The 21,499-nt window shown below is 34.4% G+C and overlaps 1 protein-coding gene across 2 annotated transcripts; it reads left to right on the forward strand.

The window, feature by feature from the left end:
- Nucleotides 1-213: 213 nt before the first annotated feature.
- Nucleotides 214-21,435, forward strand: SAR1 (SUPPRESSOR OF AUXIN RESISTANCE1). 2 transcript variants are annotated; one of them, XM_085725287.1, is made up of 27 exons: nt 214-468; nt 567-699; nt 1,241-1,508; nt 1,862-1,922; nt 2,067-2,224; nt 3,474-3,559; nt 5,645-5,749; nt 5,856-5,950; nt 7,222-7,342; nt 7,967-8,149; nt 8,258-8,447; nt 8,603-9,174; nt 11,850-12,012; nt 13,696-13,970; nt 14,092-14,279; nt 15,814-15,890; nt 15,979-16,325; nt 17,007-17,075; nt 17,160-17,478; nt 17,903-18,028; nt 18,174-18,282; nt 18,376-18,447; nt 18,686-18,809; nt 19,935-20,042; nt 20,288-20,428; nt 20,837-21,010; nt 21,099-21,435. In XM_085725287.1, exons 1-27 carry the CDS (start codon nt 287-289, stop codon nt 21,138-21,140), a joined length of 4,488 nt encoding a protein of 1,495 aa, XP_085581413.1. In that variant the 5' UTR covers nt 214-286; the 3' UTR covers nt 21,141-21,435. The 2 variants fall into 2 exon arrangements, with proteins under 2 accessions (XP_085581413.1, XP_085581421.1); XM_085725295.1 differs by having other exon boundaries at nt 17,160-17,445.
- The last annotated feature ends 64 nt before the right edge of the window (nt 21,436-21,499 follow it).

A 21,499-nucleotide genomic window follows, 5' to 3' on the forward strand; every position in this document is an offset into this window, starting at 1 on the left:
CCACCGTTGTTTATATAATCCTTTTTTGATCCTTAAAAAAAAAAACATTTTCCAAATAAACAATTTTGATTTCTAATTCCATTAGATTAGATTGGATTAGACATTCATTTTTATTCAATTATCAATTATCATAGTTTTTTTTTTTTGAAAGAATTATTCAATTATCATAGTTGTTGCATCAATATTTTAACACACTTTGGGCGCCAAGTCACTACTCTTCATTCACCCTCGTGTCAAAAACCCCTGAACCCTACTGCGTTTAGGGTTTTGTTTCCGATCGACGACAATGGGAACTCAGTGGCCATTGGCCGGAAAAGAAGTCCCAATCATCGGAAGCGACGCCGTTCGCTGGACCGACCTCACCGTACCTTCTTCATCCATCATCACCGTCGATGGCGGTGCAGCCTCCATCACCGACGACCGCGCTTCCTGCTCCGTCATCGGAGATCATCCTACATATCTCATCTGGTTCGTTTCCTCTCCTTCCTCAATTTCAACCCTAACTTTTTCAAAATTTTCACCGTTTCACTAATCTATGCTTTGATTCGTTTTTTATTTTTGAGCAGGAGAATTCATAAGGCGCAACCTCAAACTTTGGAATTGCTTGAGCTTACTGCTTCGAAAGAATTTCCTCGTGTTGGACTCAGATTCACTTTTCCTGATGCGCTTTATCCATTCGCGTTTATCTGCAAAAACGAGGTTACATTTGCTTATTCATAATTTGTAACAATCAATTATTATGAACCTGGTTGGATTGGCTTGATTGAGCTTATTTACTGACGTAAGTTTTGTGAGACTGTTTTGGAGAATTTATGAAAAAGCTTATTACATTGTTCATAAGCTATTTTCATTTTCATTGTTCGTAAGCTATTTTCATAAATTATTCAAGATAGCTTATACAAACAGCTTATAGCTTATACTGAAACAATTTGTAGCTTATACTGAAACAATTTGTTAGACTGTCTGGGTAACTTATAGGAAAGCTTACGACATTGTTCATAAGCTATTTTTAGCTTATTTTTCATAAATTCTTCAAGATAGCTTATAGCTTATACAGAAACAATTTAGCTTTATTTTATATTTTACTATAAAAAATAGCTTATACACAAGTGCTTATCATGGTATGCGCTTATGCTATAAGCTGCAAATAAGTTGTTTATCCAAACAGGGCCTATGTCTAATTGTGCATTGTTGATTGTTTTTGTTTGTGTAAGTGAAGTTGTGTTCATTGTTGATGCAGATTACTGGAAATTCTAGATTTCCTTACTTGCTTTATGTGTTGACTGTGTCTGGCGTGGCTTATCTATTGAGAATTCGAAATGTTTCTGCATATGGGTCGGGTTCTATTTTACCAGCGGATGAACTTATTGAGCTTAATGTGCGTGATTACATTCCGGATAATGCTGCCATAACCGCCGTAACAGCAACTGCTCGGTGTCTTGTTATTGGTACTAGTAATGGACCGGTTTTCTCATTCCAACTCGGTGTACTTGACCCAAGTGCTCATGGTATGGTTATCTCAGTTTGTTTGTTTGTTAGTTCTTGCATGTGCCATTTCTAGCATTTCATATTTTCTCCTGCCATGTTCCACTTCTTTCGTTGTAATTATGCGTGTAATTCACTAAATTGCATGTTCTTTGGAACTTGAGATTGCAATGGGACTGCTCTCGTAGACTTAGATAGCCTGGTTTTGTTTACCATTTTGACATTGCATTGGAAAATAGAGATGGGTTCATCTTTATATCAAATGAACAACATAAGCTCACCTTTTACTATGTTAAAATTTTGTTCCTGTTTGAAATTTGTTGATATTTGTTTATTAGTTTTTATTGGTTTATAATGAATTTGTTTTTCCATGAAGGCTTTGTGCATGAGCTTAGAGATGAAGCTGGAATTGGCCGTTTATGGGGTTTAATATCAAGGTATTCTCTTTTTAAATTCTAATACCCAATAATCAAAATACATTATGTTAGATAACTTTTCCACCTATCAATCTCTTTCCCCTGTTACGAATTGAACCTTCCCTAATTATGAATTTTAATATGTTCAATAATCACGTCTTGTAGGGGTAATTTTGTGGGTACTGTACAAGACTTGGTAATTTCTGAGTTTTGCGGGAAAAAGTTTGTGTTTGCCCTTCATTTGGATGGGACATTACGAATTTGGGATCTAGCATCTCATAGCAAGGTCTTTAGTCATAACATGGGTGTAATGGCAATGTCAGGTACTGTCTCGATTTAATTCTAACTATTCTTTTATATTTAAGTTTGTTAGAATTATGAATTGTAGATATTTCCTATAAGTGTAACAACTTCCTAGTTGATTTTCAATATTCCTAGGATTATACAACTTCCTAGTTTAGTGCTTATTCAATGTATTTATTGTAACACCATTATAAATACAACAGTGTGATCTCATTATAGACACAAATATTCACACAGAATTTACATATTTTATATGGTATCAGAGCAAAAAGTTTTAAATATTGAGAAAACTTCTGAACGATTTTTCATTAAAATATATCAAGTACATTTAGAAAAGTCATCGATAAAAGTAACAAAATATTGATAACCCAAACATTAAACAACACGACTAGGACCCCAAATATCAAAATGAACTAAAGCAAAAGGAGACGCAGCTCTTTTATTGACTCTACCGGGAAAGAAACTCCTAGTATGTTTCCCGAACTGGGGCAAAAACCTAGAAACTAAAGCCAATAAAGGGTAGATAACTTTAACCTGACAATCCCCGCTGCAAACACAGTCGCTGTTGCTGTGCTATGTTTGGTCTATGAAGTCGTAGAAACACAGCAAAAACAGAGCGTTTCTTGTGTTTCAAAATTGGGATGAGAGGTTGGGCATTCTAAACTTAGATTGGGAAATGATAAAACAGCCCTAAAAAAAATTCAAAATTAGGTATATCATATCAGATGACATTACAAACACTAACCGATAAGCAGCTGCTAATGCAAAACGTGGATAGCCATTAGCCAGTGTTTCACGTTGCACCATGACCCATTCCCACTCGGCTATAGTGCTGCCTGCTATTAAGTCACAACATAGAAATTTCTTATATTTCAAACTAAGTGGGAGGTGATCAAATGTTGAGCACTATTTTTAAGGGGCATTGGTGAAATGGCAGGGTACCGGATAAACTTCCTTTCCTGTATTAATGTTATTATCTTTGATCAGTGGAATTCATCAAGTTCCTGGTTGTGCATAATATCTCAGAAAAAATGGTAGTAAGATGCAATAAGCTAGAAATGGATTATAGGAAACAAGGCATTTCTTTTTATTTTTGGGGAATAATAATGTTATTTGTCTCTTATTGCTGCAATATCAAATATGATTGAAAGTTAATTGAATGTGGTTTCCCTTCCGCCGTTTAATTATATATCACGACCTCCTTGTTCTTATGTTTACTCGTATTCACAAACACATATATGCTCAAACCACTCAATGTTTGTTTTTCAGGTGCTAGTTTTTTAAGGTTATGGGTGGGTCAATCTGACCCCAATTCAAGCGTAATTCCTTTGGCAATCTTGTGCAGACATACAACGGTATGAAATTAAAGGCATTGTTATTTCCTACTCATTTGTTAAATACAAATACATATCTACAATGTTGGTCATGTTTACCTTATCTTATGCTTACATGTACACTTGAAAGAAACTTTGATTATGTCTACAGTTTGAAAGCTGACACATGTTTCAAAGTGTGTACCACCTAGACTGTTAACTTGGGGGTGGGGGCAAAAATGTATATTTGGTTGGATGGAAGAGTTTATGTTTTAAATCTCTGTTGTCAAAAGCGACTGGCGCGGCCAAAATGCCTCCACCGCACCCAGCTGCGTTGGTGCGGTGCGAAACTGGGGAGCGACCGATGCGGCCAATTTGTAACTGTGTGGCATGGTGCCAATTCGGGTCAAAGTGGCCGCTACCGCCTTCCAGTTCAAAAAAGGAGAAAAAAGAGGAGTAGGAGACCAATAGAAGAAGCAGAGAAAGGATCAAGAGAAGAAAGGATGCAGAGAGAGAAGAAAATAAGGGGAAAAGGATTGAAAGAAGAACAGATGCAGAGAAAGCGAGAGAGAAGAGAACAAGGAGAGAAGTATGAAAAAGGGAGATGTGTGTGGAAGCATTTAGGGTTCCTGAAATATACATAGTCTCTTTGGGCCATTTATACGGCCTTCTAAATTAAACTAAAGCCCAAATAAAAAAACCCAAAACGTGAGCTGCATCGTAACTGAATAATATGGACATCTAAGTTAAAAATTAAAATTGGATCTGTTTTTCGTTAGCATTTTTTATTAATGTTTTGTTATATAAAAATAAATTATTTAAATAAGTAATACATTTATATTGATATTAAATATATATATTTTATTTTTATTAATATTAATTTTTTTTTATATTGTACCAAAGAAATATATATTTTATTTATATTTATACTAAATATATTTTTTATTTATATTAATATTACATATACTTTTCATTTATATTAATACTAAACACATTTTTATATTAGTATTTGATACTAATAATCAATTAATTATCTTTAATATTTCATTGATATTAATATTAAGTATATTTTTTTCATACTTTCTTTAATATGTTTTTTTTTTAATATTAGTTACCGCGTCGCTAAAATAGCGCCCGCTTCGCGCTACACCACTTTTGGGGTTGGCTGTGCCACGCCACATTTCCGCATCGACAACAGTGTTTTAAATGTAAATGCTCTTTGAAAATAACCCTGCAGTCTTATTCTAGCGTCATCGTTTGTACATCTATAAATCATTTTTGTTTGTTTGTGATCTATATACTTTGGGTTTGAAGTTTAAACGAGCAAAATCAGAAAAATCATGATCATGGCTTAAAATAGATTACAGTTTGAGATAAGTCCAGTGAGGATACCTTCATATTGATGATTATTGTTTAATTTTGAGTTTCAAAGAACTATATTTTGTCTAATACAAATTAAAATGTCATGTTTATGCATTTGCTTATTGAAAAAGAAATAAAATTTGGTGATATAGAGTAGAATACATATGAAGTGGTAAATTACCCACAAATTTACTGTCTTATTTTTGTTAGCTATAAAATTTTGATCTATGTGATTGATAAACCTCTTCGTTAATATTATTAAATTTCCATATTCAATGTTGTGCGCCTCTCAGCTAATGAGTTGGATTGGTGATGCCTCGATCTGAGACCTTTTAACTGACGTCTAGAGATTGTGGCACATGGTTTGTTTTAATTCAGAGACTTTTTTATCACTCAAATACACAGACCAAACTTTAGAAAGTCATTTCTCCCCCATATTTTTTAACTCGATGCTTCATATTTTCATTTCTGCACTTGTTTTCTGTCACTATGTGGTTCTTCATCTCTTCCATTTTTCCTTCCTTTTCTCCTCCAATTAGGTTGAATCTGATATCTCTTATTATTTACTATTTAGTAATTTTTGTAGTGCATACAGTTTTAGTAATACCTGCTTTAAAGTAGAGAGACTTCATAAGGATTGGTTTAAGACTTTAAATTCTTTAGTCTTTACTAGTGACAGAAATCTGAGTTGTCTTTAAAGATTAACTTCTCAATTGGAACATCAGCGTTTTTAACTGTTGTATTGCTATGTTTGCAATGTTCTAGGATGGAAATTTGGAGATGATCTCTTTACATAGTATCCTATATAATTTTGGGGATAGAATTGTTCTCTCTATGGAGCCTTCAGTGCAAACTATTTCCTTGGAAGAGGTAATTTGTTGCCCTTTTCAATAAGCATAGATTAGATGTGTTTTCTTGTTTTTTTTTTATTTTTTAATCTTTGCTACAGTTGTGAGCCTGCTTTCATTTAATCCAGGGACGATGCCTTGACGTTAAACTAATGTCGGATAAGATATGGATACTGAAGGATAATGAATTAGTATCACACTTGTTGGCTACAAATATTGATGAGTACGTTACCTTTTCTTATCTTTTTTTCTATGCTGCTCTTTTAAGCATATTTTCATGGCGTGTTAGTATTAGAAAGTGCAACCTGTGCCATGGCTAGTTCCAAAAGAAGAGTCAGGCCAATTGTGGACCTGTTATAGGGGCAGCCTTACTTTGCATTTCAAGAGGGCGATCCCATCACTGGCAAGAGGCTGGTACATAGTAGCGGTTGTAGTATAAACCAGGAATTTTATCTTCATTTGTTTAGCATTTTACTAGTTGATTTGAGAAAGGTTAAAACTGTCCATTGATAGTGGCAGATTTATCTTTATCCATAGGCAGGACCGAATTCTTTGTTAATATATTATATATTCTAATACTGCACTATTTGCTTGGGAAACTTTTTTCAGGAATCCAATTAATTTTTTAAGTTTTCACCATATTATTTTAGGTCTAACATCTGAAAATTTGGATACGAGTAGGTAACTAATATATGCTACCACACATTTGAAAGGATTGTTATACATGAATTAGTTACATTCAATGCAGCTTAAATTGATTATGGGATGATATATTCATTTAAAGTTGCAACGGACAACGCGAACAAATTATCCCATAAAAAAGTTAAGGGTTAATTATGTTTTTGGTCCCTACAAAATGGTGACCTTGTAAGTTTAGTCCTTACTTAATTTTAATAGCATTTTTAATCCCTACAAAAAATTTCTGCACTCAATATTAGTCCTTACTCAATCCAAATTTGTTTAATTTATGCTTAAACTCTTAAGTTTTTCAACAATTTTTTACAGGCGTGTTAAGAACGTTATTAAAAGGTCCTCCAAAAAAAATATCGCAAAAATTTGATTTCTACGTCCATATTTTTGTTACTTATATCTTAAACTTTTGTCGTTTTAAAAAATTCATATTTAATTTACTTCATGTTAAAAAATTATAGTTTTTAGTAAATGAACCGTTCATAGTGTTCTAAACTTGTATAAAAAGAATCGTTAAAAAATTTAAGAGTTTAAGGATAATTAAACAAAATTTATTTTAGCAGGGACTAAAATTATAAGTAAATTTTTTTTTTGTAGGGATTAAAAATGCTATTAAAATTAAGTAAGGACTAAACTTACAAGGTTGCAATTTTGTAGGGACCAAAAACATAATTAACCCAAAAGTTAATTAGTTGTCTAAATAGTTTTATACCTGTGTCATATGTTCTGCACTTTAAACCTTCATTGTATGTTTTAATGTGGGTAAGTCACTGCTCTTGCTCAACCATTAATCTGTTTTGTCAGGGTAGAAGCATTTTCCTATGCGTTACAGGAAGAATTTGTTGCTGATCAACTATTTCAAAGTTCAGAGCATCTTGCGGATGAAATTTTGCGCATCACACATTCAATATTTTCATCCTCAAAGGTATCGCATCATTTATTATTTTAATCTTCAGTCTTTGTGGCCTTCTATTCCTTTGTTATTTGCATATCAGTGGGAGAGTTATGTTCTACAATTCACTGAATGCATCTATGAACCTTAGTTGCACTATGTTCATGTGTATATGCTCAAATAATTGTACTATGCTTGCCTATTGCCAATTATGATTTTACATAAAGATGGTTACTCCCACTCTAAGAACAAGGTGATGGTTTTCAGTCAAACACTTTGGGTGCTTGTAAATGATGTATTTAAAAGAAATTGGAATTGGCTTCCCTAAACTTTCATGATATAAAATCTATATGTATCAATTCAAGGGGTTAGTTCTATTGGATGTGCAACATTTACACTGAAACGTGTCTGTCCAATGTTTACTAGTGGTTGCATAGACAACTTATCTTTCTTCGCTTCTAAAGAATAATATGAACTCTTTTGATTGATGCTTTGAACGACCAATGCCAGACTAAACAACTTTTTTGTATCAATGTAACATGCAAGTTTTGATTGTTATCAGGCTGGGAGTTCTCATATGCTTAAAAATGTTCTGTCAATAAAATAAGAAATATATTATAAGGAGGAGTATGACTGTCAGTTATTTCTTTTCTGCAGGATGATATTTTGCCTTTTGTATCTTCTATTTTTTTAAGAAGGCTGATGCTTCCTGGGGTTCATCATAATGCTGCTTTGCATGCAACTCTTGCCGAGTATAACAGGCATTTGGGTGAATCCGAGTTACAAACATTAACTGCAGATGGACTAAAAAAGGAGATACTTTCGCTTATAGAACATGAGGTTTTCGTTGTCATATTTGTTCAATTTCTCTCATCTCTTGCCTTGCTTTTCCCTCCCTTTAATGGGAATTTGTATGCTGATTTACTGACAAGTTTTATAATGTGATAGGTTGGATCTGAAAAAGTGTCCATAGTGCATTGCTGGAAGTGTTTTTTTGCCAGATATTTCCATAATTGGTGCAAGAACAATGCAGTATATGGCTTGCTTGTTGATTCCTCCACTGTTGCTGTTGGTTTAATCAGAAAAAAATCAGTTTCACTTCTTCGGTCTTTGGAAGATATTGAGCGCATTGTAGAGGGTAATTAATAATTATGGTTACTTTTCTTTCTCTTCTCTCTTGATGAATTTTACATAGTAAAAATATACCTGGCTTTTTCTTAGACATTTTTAATTAACTTTATCCTATATTCATTATTTGCTTTCCTTAATATGGACTTCGTTTGTATTCTGTAGGTTCTTCAGATGAAGTTAGTGAGCTCACAGGCATTATGGATTTATTTGACGATGATATTGAATGTGAAATTTTGGTTGAATTGCTTCTGTGTGTCATGAATTTCAGCCAACAATTGGGAAAAACTGCTTCTTCTATATTTTATGAATCACTTTTTACCGCACCGACGATCTCTTCTGAAGATATTGTTCACTGTATAGTGAAGATTCTGGAAACTGGTTATTGTATACCAGGTCCAGTGCTCCAAAGTTCTGCATCTGGGGATCATACAATTTTCCCGCAGAAGGAACTAACAGATCATAGAAGTTTGAGAAAACTCTCTGTTGACATGTTTTTGTCTCTTCAAGGCCTGTACAAAAAAGCTTCTTCGTGGGACAAAATTTTAAATGTAGTTGAGGGTTTACTGAAATTTTTGGTTCCTCAGAAAAGAATGCTTAAATTTGATTCTGAAATGTCATCAAACATAAATTCTTCCGTCATGGTACATTCTTCGTATCAGATTGCAAAAGTGATGTTTGAATCTGCCTGGGACTTTCTCCTATTTTTAAGCTATTTGGTGGACATCAGCGGTCAGGTGAGTTTATAGACATTTCCTATATGTAAATTCTCATACGTGCAATTGCTTTTTTAATTACTGTAAGCATCCACTAATTGAAAGTATTGTCTAATTAAACATGGTAGCAACTGGAAAATCTCATTACAAAGCTGTGTATATCTCGTGTAATTGTTTTAATGTAAGCATTCCTTGATTGAAATTATTTTCAAATTAAATTAGATAGTTATTTGAAATTCTCACCAGAAAGTCTACATTTTCTTCTGTTTTCCTTCCGTCAATATTAATTTTGAAAGTTGTGCTTGATGCACTTGATCTGACTTTGATGTTTGTCAATTTTTGAGCTGTTGGCAAACTGATCCACTAGATTGACTGAATAGTTGGGGTCACTTAGGAATATTGTGATCTGTGTATGGGCTCAATGCCACAATGACCAATTTTATTGTGTAAGCATAGATAGATATGCTCATATTCGTAATGTATATCTCTTGTGTAATTGTTTTTAATGTAAGCATTCCTTGATTGAAATTATTTTCAAATTAAATTAGATAGTTATTTGAAATTCTCACCAGAAAGTCTACATTTTCTTCTGTTTTCCTTCAGTCAATATTAATTTTGAAAGTTGTGCTTGATGCACTTGATCTGACTTTGATGTTTGTCAATTTTTGAGCTGTTGGCAAACTGATCCACTAGATTGACTGAATAGTTGGGGTCACTTAGGAATATTGTGATCTGTGTATGGGCTCAATGCCATAATGACCAATTTTATTGTGTAAGCATAGATAGATATGCTCATATTCGTATAATGCTAAATATTGTCTGTTTGTTTTTTTCCAACCTAAAATCTCATTAACAGGTTAAATTGAGAATCATATTGATAATCACTACTGATATAGTAGAATCTGACAATATATGGGTCTCACTAATATCTTATTTGTGTCTATCTCCTCATAAATGGATCCCTCCATTTCTTTGAAAAATAGAGAGTATCTTAATCCAGAGATTATGGGGTTTATTTTTTATTTTTTAATGACGGAGTGCTTTCGGCTGAGAGACTATGGGGTTTTAATGATGGAAAATAAGCTGTGTATGTTAGGATATAGAATATAGATTATTGTATGATTAGAGTAATTAAGAGTTAGTAAGTTGATAAGTTTGTAAGGTGGTGGTTAAGATAAGTTGATCCTTTCTTTGAGCAAGAAAAAAAAATCCTAGAATAGTGGTGTAAAAACAGATTCAAATGAATAAAGATTGCAAACAAATGAGGGTTTCTTATTAGTGTAGCGAGATTGAAAGGGAAGAAATATAAGGTTTACAACGAAGATAACCTTGCACTGGCTACCCAAAGGAGCACTCTCCTTTCACACTAGATAATTCTCTAGTCCAATAATTTAATTATTTCAAAGCCATCTTTCCCCTCTACCAATTGAGGGCTATTTAAAGACTTTCCAAGGATAACCAAGATAACATCTCTTAATAACCACCTAACAAACTTATCAACTTACTAACTTTTAACCACTCATATTCTATAGCCTAACATTGTATATCTCTTCTGCAAATGTTTTTAATGCAATCATTACTTAATTGAAATTATTTTCAGATTAAATATGATAGTTATTTGAAATTTCCACAAGATAGATTACATTTTCTTCTGTTTTCCTTCATTCAATAGTAATTTTGAAAGTTTTGTGCCAGATGTAATTGATCCTGAGTTTAATGTTTGTCAATTCTTGAGCTGCTGGCAAACTGATCCACTAGATCAACTGAATATGTCGGGGTCACTCAAGATTTTAATTATTTTTTAGCATCCTTTGCATTTGTTGTGGCCAATTAATGCCACAATGACCAATTTTTTTTTAAGCATGGATATGATAAAAACATGGGGGGAAAATCATATACTGGTAAAGAGGCCCAATTGGATGCGGAAAGTGAGTTTATAAGTGGGAGATATCCTTCATATTACGCCAATTTTGTTGGGTTGATTTAGACCCAAACAAATTTTAAGATGGTATCAGAGCCTATCAAAGATTCGTCGGGCCACACACTCTCTTGCTACTTGGGTCCTGATCTAGATCTCCTGTCCTAGGCGTCAGTGTGTATGTTAAAGAGTCCCATGTTGGAGGTGATATGACCTGAAAATGAGTTTATAAGTGGGAGGCATCCCTCACCTTATAAGTCGGTTTTGTATGGTTCAATTAGACTCAACCCAAATTCTATAGGATTTGACTCCTGTTAAGTGAACAATTCACTTTAGAGAGTATAGTGAGTATTATAGACCATTTTATTAATAATAAATCAAAGGTGGATATTGCAAGTATTCCATACCAAATCACGAGTTTGTTGAAATAACAACCCTTGATTTGCTCACTTCACTCACTCTAGACTAGCCAAATTCAATCCTAATTCCTAAGATATACGTTTGGGATTTTTGTGAGTTTGAATTTCATGAAGAACAAAGTATGTTTGTCATGCAAATACAATAAATGGATACTTCTGTCCTAGTTGAGGAATTCAAGCATTGCTCTCTAGAATATTTGTTTAATGGTTGACCTTGGTCTAGCTCCGCATAGACATATTTCATGCAGAAGTTTTTGAAGTATTTAGGAAGTCATTTTTGCCAGAATAATGCAGTTTCAATATAGATTAAAATGTTGTGCATTTCATATTAATATTTTTTGACTAATTGTTTCTTGCAGGTCCACTTGTCACCTGATGATATAAACAAAATACAACTAGAGTTAGTTCCGATGCTTCAAGAAATTATTTTTGAGTGGCTGGTCATCATCTTCTTTGCCATCACACCGGCTGCACCAGCTGTTACGGAGGACTTCAATTCAAAACTTTCAACGTTGCAAATAGGTAGGCTGTATGATTTAGGTACATTATATTTCGTGTTTTGGGGCAATAGTTAACTCCACAAAACCGACTGGTAAGGTAAGTTGTGTATGCTTTAAATGCTTTATTTAGGACTTATATCATATTAATTTGGGACTTGAGTTTTTCCAGCCACCCCAAATGCTTAACTCTATTGGGGTTGGTCCGTGAATAATGCGGTGCCCCATTATTATATCTAACCATCTTAGGTTTTGGGGCTAAATCAATATCAAAACTGTCTTATATGGCGAGACTTTGATTTTACATGGTAGTGCTATTACTCGAGTCATGGGTAGTGTTATTACTCAAGTCATGCCAATTTCCCATGGTTTCCCAGATTTATCATAATAAGGGGATAAAGGTTATGTTTGGTAATGCCAATAAGCTAGCTTATTGGACAAGCTTATAAGCTTGTTTGGTCAAATAAAATGTGTTGGGCAAAAAGCTTTTCTCACTAGCTTATAGCTTTTTTTGAGATGCTATTTCAAGTAGCGTTTGGGCTTATAACTTATAGTTTTTTTTTATAGCTTATAGCTTTTTATACTTACATTTTTAACCTTATTATTTTAATTGCATTGTATATTTTTTTTTTTTTGGTAAAATTATACAACTACACTACTGACCACTCACATTACTCGTATTGCTACGAAAGAAGAACTATATAATTATTTTTTATTCTTCATCTTCTCTGTTACTCATATTACTACGAAAGAACTATATAATTCATTTATTATTTGACTCATTGCAAAAATCAATTTTATGTCAGAAGGATCTTTTACCAAGCAATTTGATTAAGATCATTGTCATACTTTTTTTACAATAGGGTTTTTTGGTTCTTGTACCGGCCACACCGTCCGAGTATTTGTAAAGGGTAATTTGTTTGAGAGTTTGGAGGCTGTATTTTTTCACTCAAGTATTCAATTGTGGAGTACTCCCTCCGGAATGAAATACTAGCAAAAGTGGAAGTTGAAAGCTCAATGCGTGTGGTTAAAAATTTAGTTCGCATACACCAACCTTTCAACTACCATTTTTGCTTATATTTTATTCCGGAGGGAGTATTTGTTACTCCCTCGGTCCCACAATAAGCGACTCATTTGTAAAAAAAAATTGACCCATTTGACTTTTCAATGCAATATTAATTACCTTTTTCCAATTATACACTCTAATTAATACTACTTTCATCACTCCCAATTCAATATCTTCCACTTTGCATTTATGATAATGGTGAATGCACTAATACTTGACAAGGGCACTTAAAACTATTTTTCTCTCTCTTTCACTCACGCACTTTTCTTAATATGTGTGAAATAACCAAAAGGCTCACTTAATTTGGGACGGAAGGAGTATTTGTTTACTGATTTTTTTCTAGATTTCTTCCTCAATATTCAGAAGCGAGAAAGAGTAAGGGATGGTGGCGAGGGGGAGAGAGCAAACCACAAGAGAGGAAGAGAAAGGGAGGGGATTTGATTGATATCTCAGATTATTTTTGAATTTTTTTTATACATATAAATTAAATAATTATATCCTTTTATATTTACAACAACTAAATTTACCAAACACATTAATTTTAACTGACTAACTTTTCAGCTATAAGTCATCAGTTTCTAAATTGATCACATACGCCATACCACCAATATTATGCTAACATTTTTTTGCTCATAAATACAGATAACAGCATGGGGAAACATATATGGAATGAGAAGTTCGCCAGATGTGACTTAACATTGGCTTTTATTTTTTTGCTAAATGTTGGAAATTCATCTCTAGACCATAGCCACTTTTCTTCGGAATGTTTTTCAAACATGCAAAGCTCTATACATAGGATGAGGGACTTCATCAGTTGGATAATTTGGGGCGAGGATGGTGGATCTTCTACTTTCTTGAGTCGTTCTATAGATCTTGCGTTTATCCTTTTCAAGCATGACCAGTATCGTGCTGCTGAGGTTATTTACTTGCCCTTACTTTTCTTCCCAGAATGGGAATTTGGTCCCTTCACATGGTTTATTTTCCCTAGTTATCTTCACTGAAAGTATTAAATATTTCAATTTACAAATGTTTGAAAAGCAATTGCTTATGATGGCGGAAGCACATTTGCTAAAGGAGAAAACATCCCAAAGTATTCAAGATGCTGATGGTGGATGGTGCATACGCCATCATCTTCTAGGATGTTGCCTACTTGCCCAAGTGCAGTGTGGATTGCATGCAACAGAGAAGGACAAAAAAATTTCGGATGCCATTCGTTGTTTCTTTAGGTACACTAATTTACTGAGTTGGTTGCATTATTTAGACTTACATTTACAGCCTCTGAGTTGATCACTTGGTCAAGTAGTTAAGTGATATTGGTTAGTTTCTCTTTAGTTTAGGTTAGGTTTGAGCTTTAATTTCATTTTGAAAAGGTCTAAACCAAAGCCATCTTAATCAAGATCAAGATCAAGGTAGTCAAAATTGGAGATTCTACCTAAGACTGTGGATGGGGGGAGTGAGAGACATGTAAATCATATGATCATAGTACAAATTTATATTTAATGACACATGCATGCAAATAAAATAACATTGATGAGAAAAATGTTTTAAAATTACCACTCACATTCAATTCAACTTAGATTGAAAATCCATATGATGGCAACACACAACTCTCAAGTCACAGTAGTACCAAAGTAATCAGCAGCAGCCCTCTTGAAGATGTTTCCAGTGCGCAAAACAGTGAAATAAGCTGTGTTTTAAAACTCAGAACAGTCATCGACCCGGACGGCCTACTGGGTCAGTGCGTGGCCGAACCATTGGGTCACTAGTTGAACCGGTCTCTAACTAGATTTATGCTTTTGCAACTCTCAGTTTATGGGCTCATCCCATTTAAGGTTTTTTTTTTTTTACTATTTCTAATGACTACGCTAGCGTAAACAGACTGTTCCCCTTCTCTGTGCACCATTCTAAGCCACACACTACCCAATGTCATCCACTTGCTGAAGTGAAAACCACTTCCCCATGAGCCATCACTTATTATTCTATATTTTCATGGTGCTATGTTTTCCTTTATTATTAATTAATCACAATTATTTAAAACAAAATAGCAAACCTTTGGTCTACTAATTCTCTTCTTAAAACCATGTGTTAGATTCCTCTGCTGCTGTTTTCAATTCGGTACTTTTCTAATATTGGTATATTGCTCTTTTTTACTATTTCCTTTGTAACCAACCATCTTCTACTACCTCCAGCTAACGGAAGGTGCCGCGATGTACCTCTAGCCAGTGCACAACTGAAGGCAGCGGTGGCTGCCCGATCCAGAGCAAGATACCATATTTCCATCTATATAAGGTGACCCGTTGAGTCAACGGAAACCACTGGGTTTCCGGTTTTTATGGAAATCCGGCCGAGTAGTAGATCTATGCCCAAACACGTGATATCACTAGACCATGTTTTTGGACTTGATCTAGATTGCTGGTTGAGTCGGAAAATGTAGAATTATGTTATCTGTTAGCTATAACAGAAATTACCGAGTAGTAGATCTTAAATGTAAAGAAAGTTCCTGAAAAAGATTTATTGCAAACAAAGTATTTGACCTAGAGCAAAAATAGCACATATGTAAATTAATAGAGTACACCAAAATAGATGAAAACGAGAGAGAAGGGGGGGTACTTTTCCATTTTGGCTTCAGCTTATGGGCTTGAGATCATGCCTTGGTCTAATTTTCTGTATTTTCTTCTTTCTTATCAATAATATAATTATGTTATCATCACAGTGCCTTAAACGTGTGAACAATCACAATTTATTGGTTTTTAATTGCAGGTCTGCATCTGGAAATGGTGCATCTGAGGCTCTTCAGAGTTTATCTGTTGACGTTGGGATTCCGCATCTTGGTTTTAGTGGGTATCCCAGTAGCAGAAATCTAATGATCTCGAGCATTCAGAATCTCAAGTTTTAGTTGCTTATTAACATGTGTTTTTTATACAGGTGGCTGTACGACAATTGCAGCGTGGAAGCTTCAATACTATCAATGGGCAATGCAGTTATTTGAACGTTATAACATTAGTGAAGGTGCTTGCCAGTTTGCTCTTGCTGCACTTGAGCAAGTTGATGAGGCTCTGCATATGAAAGATGAAAATTGCACGGAGAACTCTGCTAACGAATCAGTGACAACCATCAAGGGACGATTATGGGCTAATGTTTTCATATTTGCGTTAGATCTTGGACGGTATTATGATGCATATTGTGCAATAATTTCAAATCCAGATGAGGAGAGCAAGTACATCTGTTTGAGGCGTTTTATAATTGTTCTTTATGAACAAGGTTCTATAAAGGTTAGATAATTTTTGACGTGGTCTTCTGACTGTCCTATGTTAATTGAGCTCTAACTGTTGTTTTTCTTATGTTGATGTAATCTATTTTGGAATATGTTGATGGCTATTTCCTCAAAGGTTGGCTAATATAATATTAATTTGTCATGACCTATGAAGCACAGACACAAACATGGACACTGGACTCGACACTGACACTGATTCATCAACACCGGTAGTAATTTAAGAAAATAACATATTTGTGTGTAATCACATGTGTTGGTGACATGTCGATGTTGGACTCAGACAAATGTCGGACACCGGACACGTCTTCGATCAAAAGTGTCTGTGCTACAAAGGTCACGACTAAGTAAAAATTAGATAATTCTGAGCGTATTTTAATTAAAGTACACAATTTTATAACATAGTAGTAATACTCCGCTACTGCCTATTACATCGTTTGCAGCTATATAATTTGTAACGACGTGTAAGTCTGCACGAGTTTCCTGTTTGTGTAAATGATATTGTGGTACATTTTCCTATTATTTTAATTCTAGTATGCTGTTATTTCTCACTTAATATGCTGAGAGTTATAAGTTAAAAGGATGGTGCATGCCAATAATTTTCTACCTCAAATTTATATTTTCTACTCATGTTCTAAATTGTATTTTCGCCTAATCTTGATTGCTTCTCTTTTTCCCACAGATTCTTTGCAGTAACAAACTTCCCCTTATTGGTTTAGTAGAAAAAGTAGAACAAGAGCTGGCTTGGAAGGTATGGCCTGACTGAACACATCTGAGTGTTGTTAATTTTGCTGTTTTCTTTAATGTTATTCCATTTTCACTGTGGAACATGTAGGCTGAACGATCAGATATTTCTGCAAAGCCAAACTTGTATAAGTTGCTCTATGCATTTCAATTACATCAGCATAATTGGCGACGTGCAGCAAACTACATGTACATGTATTCTGCTCGTTTGAAAACTGAAGCACCTTTGAAAGATAACCAAGGAAGTTCCTTGATGTTGCAAGAGAGACTGAACGCACTCTCTGCTGCAGTCAATGCATTGCATCTTGTTCATCCTTCATATACATGGATTGATTCGCTGACTGACCGAAATTCTCTTACGAGTGAATGTTATCCAAGTAAGAAAGCTAAAAGAACACCAGATGAATATTGTAAGTAATTCAACAACAAAAACCGTGCTGCTTGTTATGAAGTTATCATTTCATTATGAATTATGATGTTGTATTGTATGAAAATTGTCCTCTCCATATTTTTTAGCAAAATGAAATATTTGGGGAAGAATGGATTCTTATAAAGTAAATCTATATACTGGATAGCTTGTTCTTCACATCTGTGCTAATATTAGGTCGTTTTAAAAGGGTAGCCTTGGTGGATATGTTGAGGGAAAGGGTGGTGTTTCATTCCATCGATGTTATCATTGTTTTCTTTTATTCTGAATTCTTTTACCTTTTAACATTAGATGTCTTTACATTCATTTCCTCTGGCTGAATTAATTTCTCCTTTTAGCATTTAAAAAATTGTACTAATGTTTATTGAAGGGGTGGTGATATCATTTTCTTTAATTTAATGCACCAGCTGAGAATGACGCTGAGCCTCAAAAGTGGCAATCCACCATTGATATTGAAAAACTTGAGAACGAGTTTGTGCTAACTTCTGCAGAGTATTCGCTGTCACTGATAAACGTCAAGTGGACATTTTCTGGTTAGTCTCTCGGTGTATTTTTTATGTTGAATTGTCTCTAGCCTATGACAACTTCCAGGGTGATTGATGATATTAATTTTTTTATATAATTTGCTTTCATTTAATAGAATTTTGAACCTGTTTTACCATTTTTTTCGTTTTCAAGGAAAACACGGTGCCCTATCAGATTTGGCTGATCTTCTTGTCCAAAACAATTTATATGATATGGCCTTTACAATCCTTCTCAGATTTTTCAAGGGTTCTGGACTGAAGAGGTTTACACCCCTGTGCAATTTGTGTGCGTGTGTTTCTTTGTTTGTATATATGTATTGATATGCTTATATCAGTGATTTGGTCTTTCTCTTTAGGGAATTGGAAAGAGTTTTATCTGAAATGGCAATCAAATGCTGTCTTGATAAAGTAGAGTCCACTTGGGTTGAGTACGTCAGACATATTTCTTATCTTTACCTTTTAAACAGTTTTTATTGTATATTGTTGAAATAAGATACCTGATTTATTGTTTCTTATCAGTCATTCTTGTGGTTTACGTTTTGTTCTTATTATTGTTCATTTACTAATTTAGTATATTGGTACTTACTGTTTTCAAATTTTCACTTAACTGTTCCTTTCAAAAGTTACTGTGCATTCTATGATTGATAAATGTTTTTGATGCTTCAGGGAACATGGTCATTTATTGACATCATCAAAGCTTGAGATGGTTGTTCATGGTTCACCTGTTACAATTCCTACAGCTCCACAAACGGACAGAAATAGTCGTTGGGCAAATCTCAAGCTTTATCTTGTTCGTATCTTCTCCTCTTTTATATGTTAGCCTTTAGTTGATTTTATTCTATGTTCAACCAGTCTAGATATGTTGGTGGGGAGGGGGGCCGTGATTGGAGAAATTTTCATACAGAAAAATTCATACTCGTGATACTTACTTAAAAAACATAACTACTCAACTTGATCATAAAATATACACCTGCATAGAAGTTTTCCCTCTTATTGCACAAACTCTGTTGGTTTTTGGAACTCTCCCAATTTGGAGTGTGGGAACATATTGAGTTTTTTTTTCCTCTAAAGTAGGAACATAGGAAGTTAGTTTGTGTTTATAGTGTGGAGGCCCATGGTCCTAAAGTTCGAATCAATGGACTCAAAAACTCTCCATCACTTATAGTACCTTAGTTTTTCTTGTTCCCACATTGGAGGGAACAAAGAAAGAAAACTAAGGTGTTTATAAGTGGTGGAGAATTTGAGTCCATTGATTTGAACTTTTGGACCATGGGCCTCCGCATTATAAGTATAAACACAAACTAACTGGCTATGTTCCTACACTCTAAATTGGGCCTGTGCCATAATCCATTAGAGGGTTTGTGAAATAAGAGGGAAAACTTCTATGCAGGTGTATATTTTGAGATCAAGTTGAGAAGTTAAGTTTTTTCAACAAGTATCAAGATTATTATTTTTGTTAGAAAATAAATTTATTATGGAAGATAATTTTTTTTTAAGTAAGCGTTAGTATTTCCTAGGGCAGTGTCATTTTCGTTTGACTTTTTTATTTTATCTGTAACTCATTATGGGTGTCTTGTCTCTTAGTAAGTTGGAGCCAAGTCTTGTGGTTCTAGTAAACTCCCCCTACATTCAAAAGGGTGTGGGCAGGAATTTAAAACCTCTAAAAATTGACTGCACTGGAAATAGTATACCATGCTCCATGTCAATAAGATGACACTCATTTGAACCTTATTCAGCTGTATAGATGATTTTATATGGTTGTTTCCTGTGCTCTAATATATTTCTCATGATGCTTGATAATTTATTTCTCTTAAGTTGGGTGGTTTGGTTGTTCGGTTTCTTATTTATTTGAAAAAAATACATTTTTCTGTGTCGCCAGTTCACTTTTTCCTTTGAAACTGCTTGAAAATTGCAGGAGAAGTACAAGGACTTTCATGGTAGGTTGCCGGTTATTGTTGCTGGAACTCTTCTCCGAGCAGATCCCAAGATTGAATTGCCTCTTTGGCTTGTTCAGTTGTTCAAGGTAATTTTCTTGGACTTTCATGGGGACGCCAACATCCAGGCCTCTTTATATCCTTTTACACGCCTCTTGATTAAAAGCTTGGGCAGCAACCAATTTCGACCTGACACAATCTATATTGGCACATCTTGTATCTGTACTACACAGTATGAGGAATGAACTTTTTTACTTCATGTATCCTTGGCTGCTATAATTTGGGATTTCGTATGATATTGTTTACGTGGCTAATGGCTTGTCACTTTTGGCAGGAGGGTCAAAAGGAAAAAATGTGGGGGATGACTGGCCGGGAATCAAATCCTGCATCTTTGTTTCAGCTATTTGTCAACTATGGTCGATATGCAGAAGCTACTTATCTTTTACTCGAGTACATAGAATCGTTTGCTTCAATGGTAAATCACTTTTTTACTACTACGGATTGAATATATTACTGTTATCATTGAAATTGGATAGAATCATTTGCTCAGCTTGTATGATGTACACATTCAATCACTTTTATCATTAGAGTTCCCAATGTTCTTAAAACTGAAATGGATGGTTCAACCGGTTGAACTGTGAACTGGCACTGTCTATAGTCCCGGTTTAAGCATTTTAAAGCAATTGAACCATGACTCGGAGTTCTTGCCAGTTCAATGTCTGGTTTGGTTTTTAAAACATTGGATATGACAACATAAATTTGCATGATTTATGCAGTGTAGTAGCTACTGGCAAATTTATGCAGCACATGATATTTATTTCATGGTGCTACAACAGTGATATGTTGTGCATTCACTTATGTTGCTAATGTCCACATTCTGCAGAGGCCAGCAGATATAATTAAAAGAAAGAGACCATTTGCTCTTTGGTTCCCGTACACAACTATTGAGCAGCTACTGCACCAACTTGAAGAATTAATCAGAATGGGTCACATGGTTGATCACTGTGACAAGCTCAAAAAGATGTTACACAGTTCTTTGTTGAATCATCTGGAGATGGTAAGCTCGATGTTTGTCTTTAAAAAAAATATTATCTTGCATGTAATGTATTATTGTTCTTATCAGTCTGTTTGTCACTGCTTTTCAGTTGAAGGTTGACTCAGAAGATACAATATCAGCAACCTCTTGATTTCTACGCGACTGTTTATAGGCATGGCAACAAAACCCAGACCCGCGGTTACCCACCCAAACCAAATCCAATTTGACGGGTTTTCCCCGTTTTGACTGGGTTTGGGTATGGGTATGGGTTTTCTCCGATTTCAAAACACGGGTATGGGACGGGTAACAGGTATATAGGTACCCACCTCGAACCCATACCCAAACCCGTCCCAAATGTAAAAAATTACTTTATGTTGATATGTCATGTTATTTTGTTTGATAATTGTGATATTAATAAAAACTATCATTGATATTTAAAGGATCAACTAAATCATTCCATCTAACATTGTTAAAGTGAGTGTATTGTCGGATAATATATTACAACGTTGC

Source organism: Medicago sativa, chromosome 1, assembly GCF_051527215.1.
Source record: "Medicago sativa cultivar Bolivia chromosome 1, Bolivia_mono, whole genome shotgun sequence".
Taxonomy (NCBI): domain Eukaryota; kingdom Viridiplantae; phylum Streptophyta; class Magnoliopsida; order Fabales; family Fabaceae; genus Medicago; species Medicago sativa.